Source organism: Medicago truncatula, chromosome 7, assembly GCF_003473485.1.
Source record: "Medicago truncatula cultivar Jemalong A17 chromosome 7, MtrunA17r5.0-ANR, whole genome shotgun sequence".
Lineage (NCBI taxonomy): Eukaryota > Viridiplantae > Streptophyta > Magnoliopsida > Fabales > Fabaceae > Medicago > Medicago truncatula.
The window spans coordinates 37,368,702-37,385,281 of NC_053048.1; the positions used below are offsets into that span (position 1 = coordinate 37,368,702).

General features: G+C 33.0%; 2 protein-coding genes across 3 annotated transcripts; one reads left to right on the plus strand and one right to left on the minus strand.

Annotated features, from left to right (window-relative positions):
- The first annotated feature begins 60 nt into the window (after nucleotides 1-60).
- Nucleotides 61-7,765, plus strand: LOC11432969 (phospholipase A(1) LCAT3). 2 transcript variants are annotated; one of them, XM_003624163.4, is made up of 11 exons: nucleotides 63-547; nucleotides 642-733; nucleotides 1,539-1,666; nucleotides 1,972-2,107; nucleotides 2,218-2,269; nucleotides 3,010-3,110; nucleotides 3,507-3,686; nucleotides 5,007-5,164; nucleotides 5,590-5,644; nucleotides 6,846-6,899; nucleotides 7,211-7,765. In XM_003624163.4, exons 1-11 carry the CDS (start codon nucleotides 340-342, stop codon nucleotides 7,388-7,390), a joined length of 1,344 nt encoding a protein of 447 aa, XP_003624211.1. In that variant the 5' UTR covers nucleotides 63-339; the 3' UTR covers nucleotides 7,391-7,765. The 2 variants fall into 2 exon arrangements, with proteins under 2 accessions (XP_024626360.1, XP_003624211.1); XM_024770592.2 differs by lacking the exon at nucleotides 6,846-6,899 and having other exon boundaries at nucleotides 61-547.
- Nucleotides 7,766-12,239: 4,474 nt separating this feature from the next.
- On the minus strand, nucleotides 12,240-16,580 carry LOC11435545 (AP2-like ethylene-responsive transcription factor BBM1). The gene is made up of 9 exons (XM_003624164.4): nucleotides 16,117-16,580; nucleotides 15,303-15,861; nucleotides 15,059-15,141; nucleotides 14,895-14,903; nucleotides 14,719-14,807; nucleotides 14,333-14,406; nucleotides 14,168-14,218; nucleotides 13,799-13,875; nucleotides 12,240-13,498 (listed from the first exon to the last, which is right to left on the minus strand). Exons 1-9 carry the CDS (start codon nucleotides 16,358-16,360, stop codon nucleotides 12,615-12,617), a joined length of 2,070 nt encoding a protein of 689 aa, XP_003624212.1. The 5' UTR covers nucleotides 16,361-16,580; the 3' UTR covers nucleotides 12,240-12,614.

A 16,580-nucleotide genomic window follows, 5' to 3' on the forward strand; every position in this document is an offset into this window, starting at 1 on the left:
TTTAAAACTTAAATCAATAAATACTTCTCCTTTAAATCATGGAAACAAATAAAATGAGTTCCAATCTCGGGAAAGAAGAAAATGTACGTAAGCATCTAGAATTCATAGAAGAGAACAAAACAAAGTGACTTGTTCCGTTTTGGACAAGTAAAATCCATAATCAACATCAGGAAGATCAACTTCACCAACCAAACCTACTTATAATAATAAATTGATACTATTATTAATTTTTCCATTAAATGATAAATACGTGTTGGTAGTAGCAACTTCACTCAACTAAAGCAGAGTCTGGTTAGTACAACTGAACTAACTAACAATTCCCTCACCGCACTGCAGCAGATGGGTTTTTGTCCGTGTTTTGGAGATGAAACTTCCGAAGTTCCACTAGCGGATCGTGACCCGGTTCTACTTGTTTCGGGTATGGGTGGCTCCATCCTTCATTCTAAGCCCAAGAAATTCGGGTTCACCACTCGTGTTTGGGTTAGAATCTCCCTCGCTGACTTGGAGTTTCGTAAGAAGATTTGGTCACTCTACAATCCTGAAACAGGTACTTACTACTGTTACTTTCTATAAACTTGTTTTGAGTTTCCATTTATATGCATTCATTTCTCACACTAAAGTAACCATTAATCAATTTTCAGGTTACACTGAATCGTTAGACAAGAAATCTGATATTGTTGTTCCTGATGATGATCATGGTCTCTATGCAATTGATATTTTAGATCCTTCTTGGGTAATCAAATCATACATGTATATTTTTTTAACACCTGTGTTATGTTGACTCAAAATCAGACAACAATCTAGATGACTAATTCACTTCAAATATATAGTTAATTATGTTTTGTGTATATGTGTATATATATATATTTTTTTTTAAAACTTGGTATTCAGACCAATGACCAACTAATCTGAGAATCTAGTACACTCCAAGGTCTCAAGCCAACACCAATAAGCCAACCCAAGTGGGTTTTTTCTGTGCATAATTAATGAATATAACAAGTTGTTACAACTTATTAACCATGATGGTGAATGTAATTAACCTTTTTATGTGTATATATGAATACCAATTGTGTTTAATGAATATCGTGTATATTTGAACATAACTTTGATGGTTAATGGATATCTATAAAACACAAATACTCCTCGGATTATGTGTGTCCTGGTGTCGGATATGTACGCCGACACATATGGTTACATTGAATTATGTCATTTTTTGAAATTATTATCAACGTTGACAAGTCCGTGTCTGAGTGAGTTTGTGCTTCATAGATAGATATTATGTATATTTTATTTTACCACTTGAAAATCATATGGTTAATGATATTCAAAGTCATAGTTAATTATGTTTAATGAATGCTTAATGAGTTGCAACACCTTGTGATATTCATTAATGTCTACTAAGCCTATTTAACCACATTTCAACTGTGTTAGCAATTATGGTGTCGAAAGTGGTTTGTGAAAATATCATTTCTGATATTTTGATTGGGTTTTTCTTATGCTTAAATTTAATGTCTCTTTTGTGTTATGTGTTGCTGCAGTTTGTAAAATGTGTACATTTGACAGAGGTGTATCATTTTCATGACATGATTGACATGCTAGTTGGATGTGGATACGTCAAAGGAACCACTTTGTTTGGATACGGATATGATTTCAGACAAAGCAATAGGTAGTGTTCTTGTAAACTTCATTCAGTGAGTGGATTTAAACATTGTCTCAGTAAGTAAGGATTGGTTTCTAGCTTATGAAAGTAGTAGCGCTTACAACTTTATATATGTTATAGTCTATAGTTAAACGAGAGTTTTTGGAAAAGTTGAGAAGCTGAAAGCCTGAAACCCATTTCAACTTATAGAAGAGGCTATAGTTTGGGTGATCTGTGTTCATTGCAACATCATTTCGACCTTTCTATTCTTACACATGCTAATTTGAAAACTAGTTCTAAAGCGTGTAGTTTGTTGCTGTTGTATTTGATAGGATGGACAAGTTAATGGATGGCCTCAAACTCAAGTTGGAAACTGCTTACAAAGCCTCTGGTGGAAGAAAAGTCAATATTATTTCACACTCCATGGGAGGGGTTTTGATCTTGTGTTTCATGTCACTTTACAGAGATGTGAGCATAGTCTTTCTCCATCTCTACTTATGAAAGTCGTGCTATTTCTACAATGTATAAGGATGAAAATCAAAGTGGAATCGGTGGTTATTTATGTTGTTGCTTGGCAGGTGTTTTCAAAATACGTGAATAAGTGGATTGCCTTGGCTTGCCCTTTTCAAGGTAATTCCTTTTCTTCTGTTTTTACGTGCTTCCTTTTCTTTGGTGTAATTTGTTTAGTACATAGTCAATTTTATTGGTCCATGACTCGAAGTTTAAAAACATTTGGATATGAACATCCCTTTTTGATAGCCATTTGATTATTAAATTAAATGTGAATTTCATGAGATGAATTGGAAAATATTATTAATGGTACTTAATTATTGATAAGTATGTCATTCTATGACTAGTTATCTTTATCTTCCATTCTTATTTGATTGCATGTTTTTGTCTCGTTAATTTTGATTAGCTAGGGCTCTTACTACTTTACTAGGGCTTTGATTTGTTTCTGACATTTGTCCATGGACTAGATTGAAATAAATACCAAGCCATTCCAAAATTTGGTTACTAAGAGTAATAACTAACAAGTCTACTATAAAGTATAAATAAATATTTTGATTTGATGAAAGTGACAGAAATATGTGAAACTCATCCCTTGAAAAAATCCCACTGCAATGAATGAAATATGTCTATGAGCCAAATCATTAAAAGAGATTTAGAGGTAATTGATTTATCTTTGGAGCTAATACAATAAGGTTTGTGGAGTTGATCGATCTATAGTGTCAATCATACCTAGTGGAAAGACGTTTAATTTTGTTGTTTGAATCACAAATGTAAAGGTCTCGTCTCCTTTACACTCCCCCTTTTCCAATTTTATAGATGTCTTAACTATCTATGTTTGAATACAAATTCCACCGGAACAGGTGCCCCAGGATGCATCAACGATGCTCTATTAACTGGATTAGAATTTGTTGAGGGCTTTGAAAGCTTTTTCTTTGTATCAAGGTGGACTTTTCATCAATTGGTACATTCTTGTTCTTGGTTAACTTTTCCTGTCATCGTCTAAATTGAATGTGGGCATAAATGATATTTCTACCAAGAAAAATCTTCAATTACCCTTTCGATTTTTTTATCAGGCATCATTGCCAAGGAAGTGGCCAATCAAGTTCAATTGAACTGTCTCTTCAAAGGAATGAGTTTGATGTGGACCAGGCTTGAATCCTTTTTTCCTGCACTGATGAACCTCTCTGGTGCCTGTAACAGTAACCCACTGTTGTCCGCATTCGTGTCCTCATGATATTGAGATGCAGAGCTTGGTCACCATTCAACTCATTCCTTTGAGAATGGTCGCGATTTTTATGTTGTGTGTGTAACTCATTTTAAAACCACCAAGTTTTCTGAAATAATCTTATCACATTAGCTAGTTGAGTGTCCATCAATCTATGAGATGTTGGCAAATCCGGATTATAAATGGAAAAAGAAGCCAGAAATTCAAGTTTGGCGAAAGCATGAAAAGGATGGGAATGTTATCGTCAATTTGGAATCTTATGGACCAACCCAGAGTATCTCTGTATTTGAAGAAGCGCTAAGGCACAATGAGGTATTGTATTTGAACTTTTCTTTAGGTTGATGAGTGTAATACGTGTGGTCATATATGCTATGAAATATTCTACCAATTCATGTTCATATATGGTATGAAATATTCAAGTAATTCATGTTGCGAACCTTTAATTTTGTTGCATGATTACAATTTTATATTTTGTTGACATATGCAAGATCAAGCTTGATGTTTAATATATATATTAATCAATGATTCAAATATAATACTATAAAAGTAGATAAGTAAATTATAGGATCATATATTACCAATATTATAGAAATTCTGCTAAACCTTCGAAGACACGTCAGTTTTGTGAATTTTAATATACTCAAAAAACCAATATACATTTTTATAGAAATTTTGTTATTATTATTATTATTATTATTGTTAAGTTTCAGAAAATAAACTTTGTTATCATTTTTAGTTGTTAGAATTTGAAAATCTATTTCCAACGACTAAATAAAATAACATATCACTTCATTTTTGTCACCATTTATAAGAATGCCTCTTTTCCCTTTCATTTTTTTTAGAGGTAAGATTGTTTTATCCTTTTTTTATGGTCGGCGCATTGTTAAAGCCTAATTGCTTTCTTCAGTTTTTCTGTCATCTTCTTTCATGTACCCTTTGACTGTGGTTTGGAGGATAAAGCTTATTCTCCCATAAGTTTGATTTCTCCTTTCTCGATAGCAAAAAAAAAACTTTAAATTATTCGCATTTAAAAGCTTAACATCTATGACTACAGTTGACTTGTCTTTAAGAGAAGGGAAGTAAGAAGGTTAGCTATCACTATAACTGATTAATATGTATTCCTATACAATGGTTAAGTCGTAAGGGATTTTGGCCCTGTGGCCAATTCATTGGCCTCGCATGCCAGATGTCTGTTCAACTCCTAGCCTTATGAGATGCCGCCGTGTGACTGATTTGTTAATCAATCGACTCATTTTGGCACTGTTGTTGGTCTGACTGGTTCTCTAAAAACTAGCTGGCTTGCACGGCCTTTGGCCAGTCGCGAACCTTATGAGCAATGGTAGGTTGCTCTTGTATTAGTACTTTGTTGAATCTGCCAAACTGGCTGCTTTGGGTTTGGTCTTGTCCTGTTTTCAGGTCAGTGGTTGTAGCTTAAGTGACCGACTTCTTGGTTCAAAGGAAAGCTGTTGCATAGTTACATGTCATTATTAAGTTTAAGCTAGTTTGGGTCTTTCTTTAATTAATGCCGATCAGAGTATTTGTGTTGATTATAAAAACTTTAAAACAAAGAAAATACATAATTTCATGTGTAATATTACCAAGGACTTATGATTTTCTTTTTTCCTTTTGCAGCTAAAGTATAACGGGAAATTAATGCCAGTGCCCTTTAATTTAGCTATCCTTAAATGGGCTACTGGAACTCGTCAAGTTATCAGTAATGCTAAACTACCGGACGGGGTCTCCTTCTATAACATTTATGGAACATCATTTGACACACCTTTCGATGTTTGGTATGTCAGTAAACTGCTAATGGAAAACACAAGTATGTCTTTGAATTAATTTAGTTTGAGGAAGGTTTTGTAGAAATTGAATCGCCTCATAAAACTGATATTGGAATGTATATCCATCTTACAACGTTGATCTAAGTTTTTTTTTATGCCTATAACCAATAATCAATACTTTACATAGTGAACTTTCTTAATTAGCTGGACTTATCTTGTTTCTTTATTACATTTCAAAAAGCTTTTTTCTTTCTTACATAATTTTGATTGAAGGAAGAAGGGTAATCTCATCCTCGGTAAATAAATCTTATCGCTGGCATTTAGGTTTATTCATTGGGTCCATCATCACAAAAATTTAGATGAAATATCCTTTGCTCGATATTTGTGAGTTTCTACAATATTTTTCTGATATGTCTTGCCCATGCCTAATGCAGCTATGGTTCGGAAAAATCTCCAATAGAGGACTTATCTGAAGTATGCCAGACACTGGTGAGCCCCTTTTTTATCTTATTTTTCAATGACAAAGACCACCGATAAGATTCTTGTATCTTTATTTTATAAAAATAGATAGCTTATTGATATGTCTTGCATCATTTCTATCTTTACTGAAAATCTAGCGTTTGTTATAGCCGCAAAAGGAAATCCTTTATTAGATTTGGATTTCAAATAATTCTTGGACTTGGGAGGTAGGACTCGTCTGCAGACACTGTAAACATAGAAAGTACAAAAAAGAATATCGTCAATTTTTCTTAGCATTTAGGTTGGGTCTAACTCAACCTTACAAAACCAGCTTTGTAAGGTGAGGGCTGCCCAAGCTTTATAAACACTAAGGCCATATCTCTAGGCAATGTGAGATTAAATCCACCCCTTCCCACCCAACACAATGAAGGTGTTGGAGGCTGCAATGAAGGCAACCCAAATGCTGCAAGTGGGCAGCTAGAGGTGGATCACAATGAAGGTGGAATTTCCAACAATTTTGAAAAAAGTTATATGCTCAAATTTACATCTTACCAAGGGTGATATATATATATATATATATATATATATTTTCTTTTGAAAATAATTATTCATGATGTAGGGTGTCAAAATTGGGACTACATTAGGAATGTAAGGTAGGAAAGAGATAAAAAGGTTGGGATATTCTGTTAGGCTGAGATAAGAGGATGGGGGAAGTGAAAGGTGGGCTAGATTCAAAAGTGTGATTGGATGGGAGGTACAAGTCCCTAGAAATATTCTATTTTACCATTTCTCCTTCTTTACTGATGTTTGATAAAATCAGATCTTTCAGTATCAGTCTCCTATCTGTAGCTTTCACAATCAAACGATGATGCCATGTAGTATAAGCTCAATCTAATTAATTAAATAATCTAAGCAACAATCAAATTTTAATTGTTTTTGAGGGCTTGTGATACCCAATTTCTAAAATATATTTCTTTAATCTTCTTATAAAAATGCTCTTCATAAATTTGTCCAAGTCCTTAATATTCATGTAATCAGTGCTCTGCTGCAAGGGAGTATCTATTAGTGATAGGCAAGCAGATCAAATAAAATTGCTGCTTTTTAGTTATTTTGGCTATGTTTTTGCTTTTGGTTTTTGTCCTTGGGATGACATAATTATGTCATTTCTTTCTAATTTCAGTGCATATTCATGTTTATGTGTATTAAAGAAAATAATTCTCTTTTATTTCAGCCACAATATTCTTATGTTGATGGAGATGGATCTGTTCCTGTTGAATCAGCCACGGTGCTCACTCCGATCTTTCTGTATTTCTGTACTTAACTTAGCCATGTTGATATTATCATATTTACTTAGGGTTTGGCTATAATGTCAAATTATAATGTTAAAATTAATTAATCACGTCATTCTAAGAGTTAAGCTTTTCAAGAAAATTATTTGTTGACTTTTGAAGATTGATGCATTCGGCAACCATATGGATATAGGCCAGATAGATGGATACAGATAACTATCTGATGTTTCTTAATATAATAGTTCCAAATTTAGCTTTGGATGATAATTCCTATGAAGTTGAGGAGTTTTGTTGTCTCATGTCACAGGCCGATGGACTTGAAGCCGTTGAAAGGGTAGGAGTTGCTGCTGAGCACCGTGGATTATTACATGATAAAACTGTATTTCAACTTATTCAAAAATGGTTGGGTGCTGAGCCAGTGGTTAGCAAGCAATCTAAGACATCAAAAGTGGCAGATACGTATGCAATAAACCCCATGGTTCTCTAAATTAGTTTGTTCCCGAAAACAGGGGTCATATCCATAACCCATGTGCTTGTGTTTCATGTTGGCTGCTATCCTTTTTTAGAAAACATGCGCAAATGGTTTGTTGCTAGCGGGTGTGGTATAATTTCATTATGCAATGTGTATAGTAGAATTCATTATTGGGTGGTGTACTATATTTGGCGATCATCGAGCAAGATGTATCTTTTCTCACATCTTGAAGACGCTTGGCTGCTGGATGACTTAGTCCTCAACATGTACCGATCAATATATTATTATTTGAGCATTCTTATCAATCTGCTTTGATTCAACATGTTCAAATGTAAACTCTACTTTCACTGTAAGAAAGACAGTATTTCAAATGAGCACTAAATTATGGTAGATTTTTTCTTCTTTTTCTTTTTATCATACGACTTGTTCGAAGTTCCAACTCAATGAGTCGTTGAAATTTTTTCCCTCTACAAAGCCCTAAAAAGGTAATTCTCTCAACAAAAAAAAAGTTGAAGGATTTTCTTTAGAGTGGATTGAGGTGGAAAAGATTGTTTGAGTGAATTGGAATGTCAAAAATAGGTGAGTTGGGTTTGAGAGACTTAGAGTTGTTTAACATAGCTCTTTTGGGAAAATAGAAATGGAAACTACTAGCTGAGAGAGAAGCTTTAATAGATAAGAGCAAATAGAAATTTCTCTACAAAATGGTCATTGACTATGTGTCTTCTGCAAATTGTGAATTGGAAACAACTAAATCATCTATTCTTCACTTGTCCTATAACGTATTGGATCTGGAAGCATTGTTTAGCAATCTAGGAAATTTGAACTCAGTTCTGCTTTGTCATGGGAAAACACATCACTGTTTTTTTTATTGGTTTGACAACAATCAAGAAGTATAAAATGACATTTGGCAACTTGTTTAGATTTGCACCTGTGGTCTATATGGATACATAGAAACCATATTTATTTTAAGTCCTCAAATCTGAATACTGAGGTGTTAGAAATGATTAAGCTTAAAGATTGGTCATGAATAAAAGCTAATTTTGAAAATGAGTCATTAATGGTTAAACCCAACTTCTCTTGTTTAGCTTGATATCATTTTCTTTAATTGCATTTCATGTAATTTGGCATAGGTATGAAATTGTTCTGATTTGCTGGCAGCTGCAAGTGGCAGTTTTTGTAGCTTTGAAGGGTGCAGTGGATTTGTATTTTTTTGTGTGCAAGTTTTGCTGCTTAAGTTATCTGTCTTTCCTCGTTCTGAGTTTCTGGTAATGTGTCTTGTCTGCTGGTTTTGTTGATTGCTGTTAGACAGTATAATTAAGGTTTAAAAAGAGTGCATAAAAAAGGATACTTACACTTTATAAATCGATTTTATAACGATGAGTTATGTTAAATTCAAAACATAAGATGATATCATAGCTCTTCGATTAGATCAACCGTCATATTATCCGTGCTCGAAGCTCGTTAATAGTGTTTGGTGTGAGGAGTTGTATATATAAGACTATAAGTATAACATAGGATGAAAGTAACTTCGAAAACATGAATATTGAACCTGAAATTTAGATAAGTTCAAATTACAACTAAAACGAATAAATATTCTACAATGAATGCAAAGACAATCGACAGATAAACATGTTAATGTTCGTCTTTCCACTAAATTTGAAGCTTGAAAATGGTTTATAAAGAAAAACACTCCTCAAATGCTATGAATTATATTTTATGGTGTTGGAATATTGTTTTTTCCATCACAAATATTACTTCTGTTTCAATCTTAGTTATGGAGATGATGTAGGACTAGTGGTTTTTTAGTCTTTTAAACACCAATAGAATTTTGTTTTATACTAGTTGTTGTCTTGGATGTGTTTTGCTGCTGTGAAGGACTGAGATTAATGCTACTTTACATTTGTATTATCAAGAGTTTGAATATCTTTTCTAAATAATACCGTTGTGGTTAAAGGTTAATTTATGATAAAGAATGTTAGTAGTAATTAAGATTACATGGAAGTCTAGTCAAAGTCAAAAAATGTTCAAATCCCAAACAGAGTTTCCACAAGCACAAAGCTAGGGCATTGGATTTGGTAAATTAATATATAAGGCTCGATAAAACAGACAGGAATGAGCATTCCCAGAGCTTGTTAGCTTATGATAGGATTCTATATGAGAAAACACACACACAGAGGCACATGAAGCATGCAATTTTTTAATATTGGACTGTTCCAACCAGAATCCCATTTTTTTTCTCCCTCATCACCTAGTATGCCCAACACAAACTTACAAAACAAACAAAAATGTGACTTTATTCAATATTGAACAGGGAAATTATTATTGTTTGAATAAGACAGAAGTTCATGTTCTTAAAATTTGTCCTCCAAGCAATTTTTTTATATTTTTTTGTTGTAAACTGAGCATCCTCTGCGCACGCAACTGCCGAGACTAATTCCTCAAGCTTTCTGAGACCTAAATGAGCGACAAACTCTCTCTAAGAGTTTTAACGCTGATGCATGCCCAAAACTAAATTCAAACTTAAGACCTTGGTTAAGCGACCTCCAAACAATGTTCTATATGAAAATATTTCACCCATAAATTTATAATTCAAACAATAAATTTTCAAATACCTGTGTTTTTATCTATACATTTTCAATTGGAAAAAAAAAAAAAAAAAGTGACTTTCAACTTTGACAGAGGTTGGGGACATCTAGGCCCGTAATTTCGTGGTACAAGCACTAGCAAATGCAGTCAAAGGAGCTTAAAGTTGTGTAAACAATATAATGCTAACAAATATCTTTAAGATGTTGTTTAAAGAATTAGAAGAAATATCTTTTGTATAGAAATTATGTATTTATTTTGACAAATGTTTGAACTATATTTACAAAATAAAATTTCATCCTACAAGTTACTTGTTAGCATGATAAAAAAAAATTATACATGAATATAATATTATATCATTATCATATTATTTTGTTATATTACTCCTAGTTCATAAAATATCATTATAAATACCTCATAAGATATTTTTATACGACTAATATTAGATATAAAAGTTAGTTTATACTAGCTAATTAGTTACTACAATAACTGTTCTTCTTATTGTTTCAAAAAAAAAAAAAACTGTTCTTCTTATTGGATATATAGGTCTTAATTATGTATACGTACCCTTATAATTCATATTCTTATGATTCTCTCATATTGAATATAACTTTCATTTTACTTTTCTCTACTTTTCTATTATGAATGACTTCTATGAAGAATAGTAGTAATAATTAATATATATTTTTTGGATAATAAGAGACATAGAAAACTTTAGAATATATCTATACTAGTATATCAAATATCATACTATACTATATGGTTACAAATAGTAGCAGTAGTATAGAAATTGAGCATGGGAACAAAAAGTAAGGAAAGGATATTGTGACCCACTACACGTTAGTATACTTTAAACAAAGCTTACTTTTCTTGGAAATATCTTTGGTAAGAGGGTTTGGTTTATGCATTGCATGGATAGGAGTGAAAATTATAATCCTGCAACTATTACTAAGCAGGTGCACAGTGAGAAAGAAAGAGTAATTTGATAAAATAATAGTAATAGGTATTGTTTCCAAGAAGGCACGGGCACCCCGCTGATTTCTCCCATAAATTATCGATTCTCACTCGAGTTTGAATCAATGTGTGTGTGTCCTTCCATCATCGATTTTCATGCTAGCTATTTGGATTTATTTGTTTCACTTTTAAGTTTTATCAATTGTTAATTCATTAGTCTTGTATTCATAATCAGAATGACAAATTACAAGCAAACAAACAGAAAAAGGAAATTAAAAAATTACTATAAAAAGAGATTCACTTTGTTGTTTTCTCATTCAATGAATCAGAAGACATGGGACATTGACCAACAATGAAGTCCTAGTAAAAGATCATTGTTTTTGGAGCATGCAGATTTCTTAATTTGATTTGAATGAGTTACTCTCTCGGTCCAATTTTTGTAAACCCTTTTGCACTCACAAAAGAGGTGCTAGTAAATAGGAATAGAGGAAGTATTAAATCAATTGCCCAAGGTTACTTGAAATCAATTAACACTCATCCCCTAAAAAATTTCATCATATAATTGGCTTGGCATTCTTGCTTTTGTAACATAAAACAAGTAAAACTTTACAATTATTTCTTTCTTAATCGTCTTGCTAATCAAAACTCGTTCCCTCTTTAATTTTGTCATTAAATTTGTGAATTGATAATTGACATGCAACCCTTGAGTTTGATATCGCTTTCTTAACTGTTTTATTAATAGCAACGATATGACACACTTGTCGAGATCCTATCACGCCTTATCCAAAATTTGTGTCCACAAGAAAATGATTTACTTTTGTCTTGGTACAACTCTTCCAAACATATGCTATTATTTGAATCTTCTCTCCCTAGAGACCATCCACTTGAGGGAAACATGCCAGGATTTGAATCTCCTCTCCATAGAGATCCTCAACTTGAGGGGAGCATGTTGAACGTGATGTATAATCGGTGGCGGATCTTGATTAAAAATGTTAGGGGTGCCAAATAAATTTAACTCCTATATACAAGTTGTTTCATAAAATAGACACAAATTGTTATGTGTTATGGAGCCAAGCTCAACACATTAGAGGATTGTCTTGTTTATCTATATTTTGTAAACATCGACCTCCTCTATAAACAAAGTCTCATCTTGATATTGCATGTAGGAAATGTTCAACCTGAATTACCCGTTGAATTTGGAAACCCCTAAATCTGTTCAGGATTCTACTTGCCAAACCATTCACTCAGCCCTCAACCACAAAAATGGAAAAACAGGCTTGTCAAAAGATGACACATGGTAGCAGTCACATGGACAAAACATTACAAGTTTGACAGTAGAAAAAATTACTACAATACTAGAGAATATACACATGGACAAAAACTTCATCCTTTATATGATCCTGTAATTATTCCAAAAATTACAGAGTCTAGTACTGATAATAAATAAAACTTGCCAATGAACTAAAAGCCTACATTCTCTAGATCAGTTAATCCCCAAAATTCACAGTAAGATATTCTACCATGACTAAACTTAATTAAGGCTACAACAAATAAATTATCCTGCAAGTTAGAATTAGCCCCCCCTAATAACCCTTCCAAATTAAAATGAAATAAAACCTATAAACTATCTTCCTTCTTCAAGATACATGCCAATGCATCATTTTGCACCTTGATGATGACACTTTCTTCATTCTCAAATCATCTATTCATGCAACAAAGTGAAAGGAGGACATAGAGAGACATTGGTAGTCCTTGGAGCAAGTGTTGGAATAGCAGTTGGAACCCAATTTGATCCTTGATCAACAGATAATTGTTGTGGCTGATAGTACAAGTTCCTTGCTGCCTGTGCATGATAAGGATCAGTAGTAGTCCCAAAAACATTTTCATAACCAAATCCTTTAATCTCACTCTCACCAAAATTGTTGTTGCTTCTTGGATTTTGGTTACCATCATTTGCAATAGCCATTGGAATCATATATCCACCATTTCCTCCATAACCACCATGATCTCCACCACCATAAACAACAGAATTAGATCCAGAACTATTATCCATGGAAGCAGAATCCATACTCATGATATTTTGTAAACCAAAGAAATTGTGAGTATTGTTATTATTATTCCCTAACTGTAGTTGATGAATATCAGTAGCAGTAGTATAAGTACTATGATCATCAGAATCTTGTTCTTGTTTGCACCAAAGCTTTTGAGTTTGAGTTCCATAAGGATAATTCTGTAACTGCATGTTGTTGGCATTGTAATGATGATGTGGTTGTTGATGTTGGAATGAAAGTGCATGCCAATTAGATGCATTTGTTGCTGCATAGATGGCTTGTTCTGTTAAATGGGAAGTGTTGTTGATGATGCTATGATCTTGTTCAGTTCTATGGCTAATATCAACATTCACATGATTCAATTCAACTTGCTCCATGTCTTTTAAACGCTTTGCAGCACCACCAATTGGTAATGTGCTGCTCTCAAGTATGGTTTTGACATCATATCTGCTCATGTCAAAGTTTGTAACTGCACTCAGTCCTCTGAATTTTATTGCTGCCACATCATATGCCTCTGCTGCCTCTTCTTGAGTGCCTAAAAAAATTGTTGATAACTTAGTCAAATATTTATTTTTGCTTTATTTATATCTGGTATAAATTTAAAAATATATATATACATATATATAATTCAGATTTCAGATGTATATATAGGTACAAGAGCTATGTGCATGTGTGTATAAATAGTTTAGTGCACATGCATATATACTATTGGATTGGATATCAAATATCATAACTTAAGCTTTGATTTAGTAGAGTATTTATCTATGTTAAAATATGAGGTAGGTTAGATTATAATATATGTCTATAAATTAAATAAATGAAATTAGTAGCTTACTGAAAGTTCCTAGGTAGAGATCTTTGTTGCCTGCAACTCTTCCAATCCTAGCTTGCCATCTACCATGTTGATGATGTCTGCAATCATATCATTCAAAAAATTACTCACAAGAAATGCTTTAGTGTATGTATATAAAAAATCATATTTATTTAGCTACCAAAATTGTAATCGAATTTAATTTATTTGTATTTATTTATTTTTTTTAAAAAAAACCTTCAATCCGAAGTTATTTCAATAGCAATTCATATTTTTCTATTGACAGAGCTGTTAAGTGGACATTTATGATTTCATGGGTCATTAATTTTATTTCAAGAAAATTTCATAAACATACACAAAATTTATTATTGGTCTTTATTTGGTCAAATGTACCTTGTTACTCCTCGGTAAATGGATGCACCTCGTGAAAAACCACTACTTTTCCTGTGCCAATAATATCAGTTAATGAACTATCAATGAATAAATTCATGCTCAATAAACTAAGGTTCATGAATCAAATTAGTAATAGTTCATGTGGTATTTGCAAATGTATAGTACCTTCTCAATGACGCAACGTACTCTTGCCTTGTCATATGCTTCATTTCTTCCACTTCTTTTTCATAATGGCTAATCTAAAATTCATTCATTGTTGACCAACACATAGAAATATCCAATATCAACAAGTTGTTATCACATTAAAATATAAAGTTTTGCATTATAAGGGAAAGAAAATTAAACAGACACATTCCATCAAATGAGGAAATTAATTTACTTTTCATTGTACATGGACACCAATATATGAATCACCCACCACTATTGCTTGGTTATTTTTGGTAACATCACTATTGCTTGGTTAATGCCAAAAGACCAACATGTTCCTTAATTCATTGTGATAATATATATAAAAAGGAGCAAATTAAAAGAGTAAGTGGAAATTAACTCACTGGAAAATTTGTTGTAGTAGTTGTTCCCCAATATTTTAGTGCTGCCAAATCATAGGCTCTAGCTGCTTTTTCTTCTTTGTCATAACCTCCTACAAATAGTACATAAACCAACATCAACAAATAAACACTCTTGAAAAGAATAAAATAAAAATTTCATAGAATCATATCCCACTCACCCAAGTAAACTGCAAAACCATGTACATTGATGAAGACCATAGAGGAAAATGGCATGCAAAGAACAAAAGCAATTGTTAAGTAATAGTAGTATATATTTCACTTAATCAATGTTATTAATAAATTAAAAATACAACAGGGAACATAAATTTGTAGATCTAATTACCTTGCCTTCCTTTGCGAGTCTGCCCCTCTCTTCTACAACTATTATCCCAAAGGTGAGCTTCATATCTCCCTGTCCATCTATGCCTTCAATCAATTCAAAACTCTAAACTCACCATCATGCATCTCAAAAATAGAAAGGCTAAGTTCTTTTTTCTTTAAAATAGCAAAGAAAATACTTATAGGTTTTTATTGATACAATAAGAATAAATAAATAAATAAATGTTTTTGATGTTAAAATAGAGAACCTTGTTACACCACGGTAAATGGAAGTTCTTTGTCCAAATGTATCAACGGATTTTCTAGGCACAGCACTTTCAACGACACTTGTTTGGTTGCTATCAAGTACAACTGCAGTTGTGGGTGGTTGTTTGTTTTCCGATGAGGAAATCTCACCACTCATCACATTTGCATTGAGAAGAGGCACAGATGAACTTGACTGTGAGCCAGTACTCATAGAAAGTGATAGTGTCTGCACACGTGCACCACTTTCATTGTTGTTATTGTTGTTGTTTTCTGGTGGTGGTGGTTGGTTTCTGAGCCATGTTTTTATCATAGATAAACCTATTGAGTTATTGTTACTTGTACTACCATCACCACCGCCACAGGATGCTTCCGGCTGATGAGGTGGGAGGTGTAATGAAGAGTATGAGTTGCTACCACCGTATTCTTGATGGTCGGTGAAAGAGTGTCCACCGAGGAAGTTTTCTAGCTTTGGTTGTGCTTGTTGGTTGTTGTTGTTCACATTTTGGTTCATGCATGATGTTCCCAATAGTAGGTTTTGGTTGTTGTAGTTCTCCTTCCAATCTGAAAAAATATAAAGTTTTTAGTTAGCACCGCATCTAAAAATATTTGAGTTTTGGTGATGTGATTCTGGTCAGTTACGAAGAACTCAACTCATCTAAACTTTTTTAAATTAATAAAAAAAAAAAGTTTCACATTGATTAGTTAGAAGCATCTTATGTTATATTTCTCATAAAGTGCTAACCAAGGTGAAGCATTATACTAATTTTTTCTTGACAAAATTAATTAGGGACGAGTTATTGGTGAAAGAAGTGAAACCTTGAGTGGTGTGAATGTTGTTATTTGTGTGGAAAGCTTCATAAATGGAAAAAGGATGAGAAAGGTTGAGTGAATGATGAGGAGTTGTGTGAGAAGAGAGATCATAGCAGTGATCTCCTTGAACATCAGAGCCTGAGATTTCATTAGGGTTGAACCCAAAACGGGAAGCCACCGTTTGATCTTGTGTTGATGGATGTTGTTCTTGTGGAGATAGAGAGAAACCTAACAAGTTCATAGAGGCCATATGATTTTTGTGAAAGAAAAAAAAAGACAAAGAGAGATCGGTGAGAAAGAAAACTAAAGTGTAGACTAGAGGTTAAAATAGAAGTGGTTTGTGATATGCATGAAGTGGAGGAGGTAGCACAAGTTATGTGAAAATGAGAATGAAAGAAAGACCAAGGAAGAAGGAGAAAGGTCAAATTCTTGAAAAACTCAAAAATTGAAAAACATTTATAGTAAAAATG

What these genes read in the sequence shown, in the direction of transcription:
- LOC11432969 (XM_003624163.4), top strand. Translation starts at nt 340, where the DNA reads ATGGGTTTTTGTCCGTGTTTTGGAGATGAAACTTCCGAAGTTCCACTA. An exon ending in ACTCTACAATCCTGAAACAG is followed by an intron (nt 548 to 641) that starts GTACTTACTACT and finishes ATCAATTTTCAG; the next exon opens with GTTACACTGAATCGTTAGAC. An exon ending in TTCCTGTTGAATCAGCCACG is followed by an intron (nt 6,900 to 7,210) that starts GTGCTCACTCCG and finishes CTCATGTCACAG; the next exon opens with GCCGATGGACTTGAAGCCGT.
- LOC11435545 (XM_003624164.4), bottom strand. Translation starts at nt 16,360, where the DNA reads ATGGCCTCTATGAACTTGTTAGGTTTCTCTCTATCTCCACAAGAACAA. An exon ending in ATTTACCGTGGTGTAACAAG is followed by an intron (nt 15,142 to 15,302) that starts GTTCTCTATTTT and finishes AATTGATTGAAG; the next exon opens with GCATAGATGGACAGGGAGAT. An exon ending in TCTCTACCTAGGAACTTTCA is followed by an intron (nt 13,499 to 13,798) that starts GTAAGCTACTAA and finishes CAATTTTTTTAG; the next exon opens with GCACTCAAGAAGAGGCAGCA.